This window comes from Alternaria ethzedia (genome assembly GCF_023757985.1).
Source record: "Alternaria ethzedia strain BMP 0044 chromosome Unknown scaffold_77, whole genome shotgun sequence".
NCBI classification, from domain to species: Eukaryota; Fungi; Ascomycota; class Dothideomycetes; order Pleosporales; family Pleosporaceae; genus Alternaria; species Alternaria ethzedia.
Genome location: NW_026056270.1, coordinates 6,061 through 15,250, shown reverse-complemented (window position 1 = coordinate 15,250; position 9,190 = coordinate 6,061). Strand labels below are relative to the sequence as shown.

Below are 9,190 nucleotides of genomic sequence, written 5' to 3'. Positions count from 1 at the left end.
CTAAACTATTTTTTTATTATTACTTATAGTTATAAGTAATAGGTAATTAGGCGTAATAGTACGTATAATCTAAGTCTTAATATTGTTAATCTTCTTACTCTTTCTTAACTACTACTTAGACTTATAGTTTTAGTAGGCTATAAGCGTAGTACTATTTTTAGTTTTATAATTATAATTTTATAAAAAAGCATTATACTTATAAGTAGCTTTATTATACTTATTCTTTTAATTCTTAGTTAGCTCTATAGAGAGAGAAGCTAGAGCTATAGGCTCTAGAACTAGAAGGTTAGAGAACTTAAGTTTCTAAGTATCTATATATTTAATATCTAGAAGATTAGAATTAATCTCTTTCTAGATACTTTTCTTATTATAGTATTGCTTAAGAAGCGTAAACTAAGTATTCTAGTTAGATTACTTTTTAAGAAGTATACCTATAGCTATAATAGCTATATTATAATTACTTATATCTATAGAGTTAGAGCGTAGAATTAATATAGTAATATAAAGAGGTAGGTAGTAAGTAAGTAATTACGTAGAAGAAGTTTTAATTATAGAATATTTAGAGAGAGTAGAGTAGAAACAAGATTAACTAATCTATCTTCTAGTAAGCTTTAATATATAGTAGAAATTAGTTCTATAATTAAGTAGCTAGGCTTATAACTATTAGAGCTAGAGATAATTAATAATTAGAGATAATTAAGTATATTATAATTAATCTACTTCTAAAGAAAGTTAGAATAAAATCTCTAGCTATATACCTAAGAGCTAAGCGATTACGTGTCTATAATTAAGCGATTATAACTACTCTCTAACTTTAATATCTACTAACTAAAGTAGTAATTATCTATAATAGTAGTAAAGGTAGTCTAAACTACTACTTCTACTATTATAATTAGTATATATAGCTCTCTTCTTAAGAAAGAAATCTACACTAATTACTATTAGTTTTAACTTTCTTTTCTACTAGTTTAATTATACTAATCTTAAATAGAGATCTTAGACGTAGTTCTTTTTTCTTTCTAAATATAAACTATCTAATAAGTTTTATAAGATAAAGAATTTAGAAGGTAATTTTAGTATAGTTACTTAGAAGAAATACTAGATAGAATAAGATAAGGCTAGTTAGTAGATTAAGTAAGTCTATAATATTATTTAATTAAATCTATAGCTATAGAAACCTAGTTACTATTCTACCTAGATATTAGTATCTAGTAATATAGCGTAGAAGTTATAGCCTATTCTTTTATCTTTCTAGCTTATAAGTAGAATAGGTTAGTTCTATTAGAAACTATTCTATAGTATTATATTATAATACACTTCTAAACTATTAAGTCTTATTATTATTCTCTTACGTATAAATAATATAAAAGATTTTACTTATTATTAGTACTAATAGATATAGTGTAAGTAAGACGCTTTTCTTATATATAGCGTTCTATCTACTACTATTATATAGCTACTTTATTTAATACTAACTATTCTATTTTATATTATAATAAGTAGTAGAGAATAAACTTTACGTAGACCTAGTCTCTTCTCTACTAAGTTTAGAAGAATAAACTTATATTAGTAGAATTAATTACTTATCTTTAATATTTTTAGGTTAGAAGAATATAATCTTACTAGTCTAGTCTTAGCTATCTCTATAAATAATATTAGCCTAACTAGCGCGTAATAAGCTTTTTTTAACTTTAATAACTTTTTAGATTATTATAATAATAAGTTTAATAAATATATTTCTCTTTTTACTAAACTTCTTTATATATACCTTATCTCTACTAACTATAGTATTAGTACTAGTAGACTACTTCTCTTTAAGTATAATAATCTATAGAGTATATTATAGATATTATTTTATAAATTCTTTAGAGTTAATAGCTTTATATATCTAATAAGATCTAGTAACTTACGCTTTTTATATAGTTATTAAAGTATAGTAGCTAAACTCTACTAGACTTTAGTAGAACGTTACTTTAAGTAGAATATTAATTAAAAGGTTACTATTATATTAGATTGCAAAAATAAATAGAGTAGAGCCTTTTACTAAATAAAAGGTCTACACTACTATATATATATATAGATATATTCTCTAGTTATTTTTAAATTTACCTTATATACCTAAGATACTACTCTATATTACTTACTCTTACTAAGTATACTAAGAAGCTACTACTTTAATAAGATAGAAGTAGTAGTTACTTTAATAAAGTATATAACTAGCTATTCTTATAGCCTTTATCTCTATACTTTATTTATATTACTATAACTATAAAGTAATAGGCTAGCTTAGTATAGCTTAGCCTCTTATAGTATCTACTTTTCTTCTAGAAAATAAGCGTATATTTTAGCGCTATATAGCTAGAGATAGCTATTAAGTAACTATATTATAGTATAGTTTAGCTTAATTTAGCTTTTAATTTCTAGTAATATTAGATTCTTAAGAGAATCTACTATAGGCTATAGAGCTAGTATAACTAGTTAGATAAGAAGTAGATTATTATTATTCTATAAAAGCTAAATAAAGTTATTAATAAAAGTAGAGATAAAGAGTAGCTTATACTAAAGTCTAGTCTAGAAGATCTTATAGTATATTTAGAGCTTTATACTATAAGTAACACTAAATATATAGTTAATAAGATTATAGTAGAGATTTATAAAGCTAATGTTATTATTCTATACTATTACTAGCTAGGTAATCTAGTATAGCGTATTACTTAGAAGTTAACTACTTAGATATAGAGTAATAAGTAAGTACTAAATATAAGATATATAAACTACTTATTACTTCTATTACTTATTATACCTCTAGCGCTATTATTACCTAAATATAATATTATTTCTAAGCCTTTAGAATTACTATCTACTACCTACTTTAGTTACTATATAAATAACTTAACTAACCTAAAATCTAACTATTACTCTTTCTAGTATTCTTACTCTATACTTAAACTTTATAACTTTACTATTAATAAATATATCTTTTTATATAACTTACTTTTAGAATATCTTACGTAAAGCTTTTATAATAAAATACATAATATATTAAATAATTACTATTTTCTATCTAATAAGATTAATACGTTAGCGCTTAATAATATAGCTATTACCTATAGCTAAGAGTTTTTTTTATTTCTACTAACTTATAATAGCTAGAGCTAATAAACTTATAACTCTAAGAGCTATAGGCCTTTATAGAATAGTCTTAGATAATATTATATACTATAGCTTTTATTAAGTAGCTACTAACTAGCCTCTAGAGTATATATACTATTTCTTATCTTTATATACTATATTTAGAGTAAATATAGATAAGATAGCTATTTCTAAAGTCTTTACTAGGCCTATTATCTAGCTTATAACTTCTAACTTAATCTCTCTCTATATCTAATACTTATATACTATATTTAGTTAGCTTCTAATACTTACTATCTACTTTTTACTATACTTTATATATCTTTTATTATATTATAGATAAGCTCTCTTTACTTTAAAAGCGTAGCTAATATAAAATCTATAATTAGTCTACTAACGCGTAAAAGAAAAGAACTAGACTCTAAGCTAAGACTAGGCTAGATTTCTTACTTATAGAACCTATAGTTACTAGATCTATTAGTAGCTTAGTTTAAAAGATTTAGCTATACTTTACTAAGAAGTCTATATAATACTATCTTTAAAGCTTTCTAAGGCTTAGCTAGTTTTACTTCTAGAAATCTTATAGACCTACTTCTATATTCTATATACTTAGAGATAGGTAAAGTAATAGAAATAGATCTATTAGTAGTACTATATTAACTAGGCCTTTATATAGTACGCTAATAAACTAAAAGTAAGTTTAGAAGTTTAATAAAGTAATAGCTAAAGTTTTAAACTAGTCTTATATATATCTAAGATATATAACTTACTAAAATATAAGCTTACTTATAAACTTCTTTACTACCTATATAGCTTTAATATATTCTCTTCTAATAGTATTTATACTACTTATTCTACTCTTAGCTACTATAGCTACTATAACTATAATATAATAGAATTTTCTATATATTAATTAGTATAATAGATCTATTAAGGCTTCTCTAATAAACTAATACTATATACTTAGGCTAACGTTTAAGACTATTACTAAATATCTATTTTTTATATTTAGTATCTTATAAGTAAGTAATTACTAGTTACTAAACTCTAGTAGAATTACTATATATTACTTTATTATATTCTTTAATCTACTTAACTAGGCACTATATATTAGTAATATAAGTTTAGAAATTATGTATATTATATTAGATATCTTTAGAAATATTATACTTACTATATTAAACTTTCTTTTCTAAATTACATCTTTTTTAACTATAATTACTCTAGAATATAAATAGTATATCTTTAAGCTTATACTTTTTACTTATACTCTTATCTTTAAAAATACTATTATAGCTTATCTACTATTAACTTATTTACTAATATTACTAAATAAACCTTAGAATTATACTTTTAAGAAGTAAAAGAGTAGTACTACTACTACTAGTTTATATATACCTAAATACTAGTATAAAAAATATATACTAGAAGTATTTAACTATATAAATAAAAACGCTAATTTATATATATTTATATAGTATACTTAAGCAATTTATACTATAAGTACTCTACTTAGTTACTAGTTATTTAATATAGTAAAGACTATTATTACTCTAAAATTACTTTAGATTTTAGTTATTACTTTCTTTAAAATTATAAACTACTTTCTTGTTTTGTTCTATTACTTACTTTGTACCTCTTTCTTAACTGCCTGCCTTTTCCGCTAGTGCGCCACACCTGAGCTCTATGTGAGGAAAGCACGATGCCGTGACTATAGATCTCTTAGCGACATCCACCCACGCAGCTTACGATGTACTTAGCAACCCACTTTACAAAATGCATCAGGGCTTGCGCATACACACAGAGCCGCGATAGCGCGTGCCGAATGTCTTGTGACATCGTCTAGCGCCTTCCGCTCGCCAAGGCCCTGAAAAGGACCGTTCTACTAGCAAAACGACTTGCTGCCCTCTTGTCTCTTCAACTCTCGGACGAGGAATTTGGATCGGCTCACGATGGACGACGAACACCAACGGAGGCGTGTTGAAAATCAAGGCGCTGCCAAACCGAACGCGACCGAGCACGAACCACTGCTTGGCCGTTCTTCGTCCTCATCACAGGCGTCACAGCAACTGCCCAAACAGCTTACTACACGTCACGCGTTCGCCGTTCTTGTCACTCTCCAAATCGGCTCAGGAATCTTTGCGTCGCCAGCTCAGGTCGATAGCAATGTGCCTTCACCGGGGGCTGCTCTCCTTGTGTGGGTCCTTGGTGGGCTGTTATCATGGGCAGGAGCAGCATCTTTCGCTGAGCTTGGTGCCGCGCTGCCCTTGAACGGAGGTATGCAAGAGTATTTGCGCCATATTTATGGTGATACTGCGGCCTTTCAGATGGCATGGGTATACATCCTGGGTGTAAAGCCGTCGTCAATGGCTATTCAGAGCATCGTCATCGCTGAGTCTATAGGCTCCGTCACGTCCAGTACTGGCGAATTACCCGACACGAAGATTCTCAAGCTCATGGCTGCCATGGCCTTTATCTCCATGGTGCTGCTCAACTCCATCAACACCCGGTTCACAATGCGACTCAGCGAGTCATTCACTGTCTTCAAGCTGTCCACAGTGGGGCTGATCGTCTTGAGCGGCATGGTAGCTGTGGCTGCACATCTGATCAATGCGAACTCTTCATTTTCCGGGCCGTCCGACTGGTACTCCCGCAACTGGTTCCAGACTAGATCGACAGTGTCGGATGGCCAGACCATCGATTGGGTTTCCATGGGAACCTGGGACCGTTACGGTCACTACTGTGCAGCGATTTACGGAGGACTGTGGGCATATGATGGATGGGACAACGTGAGTGTATGGCATTACTGACTCAACATTATGGTCTGACAGTGTGTTCTAGGCCAACATCGTCGCAAGCGAAATCCGCGATCCAGGTCGTGCGCTTCCAAAAGCGATCAAAGCTGCAATGATCGTCGTTCTCAGTTCATTCGAACTCGTGAACATCGCTTACTACATCCTTGTACCATGGGATAAACTGAGCAGCAACAACGCAGTAGCTGTCGCTGCTGCCACCTCTCTTTTGGGCAGACCTGCAGGTATTCTCGTTACTACCCTTGTCGCCATATCTTGCGCAGGGTCTATTACGAGCAATGTCTTCTCAGTAGGCAGACTAACAATTGCTGCATCGCAACGTCATGTACGTGTTCCTGTACGGAATGCATGTGAGAGATATACTAACGTCGTACCCCGACATGCAGTACATACCTGCAGTGTTCAGCAAGCGAGGACTGCCGATGACGCAGAGGGCTGAAGCAGAGAACAGCATTTTATCCAACCTTGACGCCCCAATGTAAGCCACTCGGGAACCCAGGGTCTGCCAAGACACTGACACGCGTTACAGCTATGCCAACTGTTTAGCCCTGGTCGTTACCCTTGCCTACATACTGACAGGTAGTTTTCGGGCACTTTTGACTTTCGTTGGGATGGCTGAATGGGTTTTCTACGTAAGCACAGTGGCTGGGCTACTTATACTTCGTCGCCGAGAACCGGAGTTGGACCGACCCTATCGTCCGTTCGTCGTCCTTCCCATCATCTTCGTTATTGTCGGCACTCTGGTGATCCTGCGATCCGCTCTTTTTGCGCCGGTGCAGAGTGGAGTGTTGGTGGGACTTCTCGTAGCCGGCGCTCTGATCAGCCGATTACGGAGCACCCAAAGCTCATGAAGATCGACCGACGAATCTGGCATCTACAACGTATGCACCGGTAGGATTCTGCGCCCGGTTTCCACAGACATTGAACGGTGTTGCGCCTGCAGCATGGTTCTCTCGTTCAGCTGTCTAAGTATAGCCGGACCAATCTGTCTGGTCTAGACGGTGGCAAAGCACAAAGTTCGATTGATCCTCCAGCCCTCATGGCTCGGGTAAGATGGATGTGGAGCTGACATATGGAACCGATGCGCTAAGCAAGGTTTAATTACCTAGCCCAACGGCAGGCTACCTTCCCCGCAACTCAATTTTGACTTCGGTGCCGGCATCAAGCATGATCGATCCACATGCTGTCAATTTCACTCTGCTAACTTTGTTTGTGCCTGCCAATCACTCATCTAACACTATATCCGGTGCCGCATCCGACCCTTTGGTAGTACTACCTCGAGTTGCCCTGGCGCCGGGTCATGCGGGTTACCCAATCAGACACATATGGCTAATACGGCGCCATATACGTACAATGGTCGACGTCCGTCTTTGCCGGACATCAGCACTATGACGAAGCCTAATGGCGAACGAATATACTTTTCGTAACGAGGCATGATCCCGAGACCCACGAGGCGACAAGACCCGACCGTACGCTTGTGTTGTGACAGCAAACCACACCGTACCTTGCAGGACGATATCCATCTCCCAAGATCGGGTCCCAGAACGCTTCTCGATGCGGAGGTCTGTTTATCTTAATCAGCATACACACAACCCGTATTGCTGCATCTGATGCATGAAGACGCGGTATAATGAGCAAAGACTCATCCCTCATTTTATCCACTCGCCGTTGGTAAGCAAAGAAATTTCCCAACTAGTGATGTGACAGATGTCACAAACTTACTTTCGGGTCACGATGCTGCAACTACAGTAGCTAGTGGGTCATTAGCGTGAGGGTTCACAACACACGCTCACGCCTAAACGCATCGATCCCCGGTCCATCGCCCTGCTCGCTCCTTGTAGAGCGTCGATCGTGACTCAGGACGTCCAGAGTACGAGCAAGCGACATCATTTGGAGTTGCGGGGAAGCTCTTGGGCATCGCGTAGCTGCATGTCTTACAGCACATGCAAAGAATGTATGTCACTTCCGAGGAAGATCAAGGAAAACCATACCTCCTCGGGCCACTGGGTAAAGAACCTTTATCGATTTTATTGAGGAATGCAGAGCCTCGTCGTTGGCATTGGTGGAGGTCCAGTGTTTTCTTATTGCTCTGCAGATGGTTTGGGGAAGCAAAGAGCCGAGACGGGACTCGGAGTGTCGTACAGCGTCCTGCTGCGACCTTGCAAGGCACATTCCACGTTCAATGAACCGGGGACGAGAACAACCGCAATTTAGGATACGAGAAGACGGACGGAGATACTCCTCGGCACTACTCAGTCCGCCAAGCGAACGGGCCACGAAGTAATGTCAACGAAGAAGTATAAAGAAGGCAGACTCTGGACTTCAAGTTGAGCATCCACAGCATCAATCATCATCTCAGCTTCTTACCTTCACTTCCACCAACTCTTCACTCTCTACCAACCAAACAACTTCCAACCATCAACATGCGCTTCTCCATCCTCGCCTTCGTTGCCGGTGCCGCCGCCGCTCCCTTCGCTTCCACTGGAACAGAGCCCGTCTGCCCCGATGGCCTCTACAACAGCCCCCAATGCTGTGCCACTGATGTTCTTGGTGTTGTCGGCTTGAACTGCGCAGTTCGTAAGTCTTTGCCTCCCATTCCTTCCACTCATACACGAAATCATGCTAACGTTGCTATCCAGCCGCCACCACTCCCACCAGCACCACTGGCTTCATCGCCGGCTGCGCTGCCGCTGGCAACCAAGCCAAGTGCTGCACCATCCCCGTTGCCGGCCAAGCTGTTTTGTGCCAGGACGTTAGCCCCGGTGCCGGCGCCCCCGGTGGTGGATCTCCCCCCGCTACCACTCCCTCTCCTGCTCCTGCTCCTCCTGCCGAGAGCCCTGCTGTGCCCTCCGGATGCCCTCATTACTAGATCAGAAAGTTGGTGGTGAATCAGTGGTGAATCAGTGGAGATTTGATGGTCAAGGCGAGTAAACATGGAGCCAGACTGGAAGACATAGGGGAAAGCACACATATAGCTGTAGTCATCGTCAATACAATCTGCAGTTGTAGCACCAGTCTCACATCCCAATTCTCGCATTTTGATTGATTTGATAATATGTGGTACGGCTGCATCGTGACGCAGCTTGTACTATGGTGGTTGATGGTTGTCGTGGAATGCGGGGAAATGAAGATCGCGCTGGGCGGGTGAATCTCCCGGCGCACTGCGACCGTTTCGAAAGGGGAAAGTGGGTCCCTAACTAGGGGACGTGGGTCGAAAGGCGATCGCGATTTTGCGCTCTCGTCCG

The 9,190-nt window shown here is 37.0% G+C and overlaps 2 protein-coding genes across 2 annotated transcripts; both read left to right on the top strand.

Annotated features, from left to right (window-relative positions):
- Positions 1-5,084: 5,084 nt before the first annotated feature.
- J4E87_011087 (uncharacterized protein) lies at positions 5,085-6,796 on the top strand (the record flags this gene model as incomplete). Its single annotated transcript, XM_049382645.1, has 4 exons — positions 5,085-5,921; positions 5,974-6,270; positions 6,332-6,423; positions 6,475-6,796. The coding sequence occupies 4 exons, from the start codon at positions 5,085-5,087 to the stop codon at positions 6,794-6,796; spliced, it is 1,548 nt and encodes a 515-aa protein (XP_049227620.1).
- Positions 6,797-8,368: 1,572 nt separating this feature from the next.
- J4E87_011086 (uncharacterized protein) lies at positions 8,369-8,814 on the top strand (the record flags this gene model as incomplete). Its single annotated transcript, XM_049382644.1, has 2 exons — positions 8,369-8,522; positions 8,585-8,814. 2 exons carry the CDS (start codon positions 8,369-8,371, stop codon positions 8,812-8,814), a joined length of 384 nt encoding a protein of 127 aa, XP_049227619.1.
- Positions 8,815-9,190: the final 376 nt, after the last annotated feature.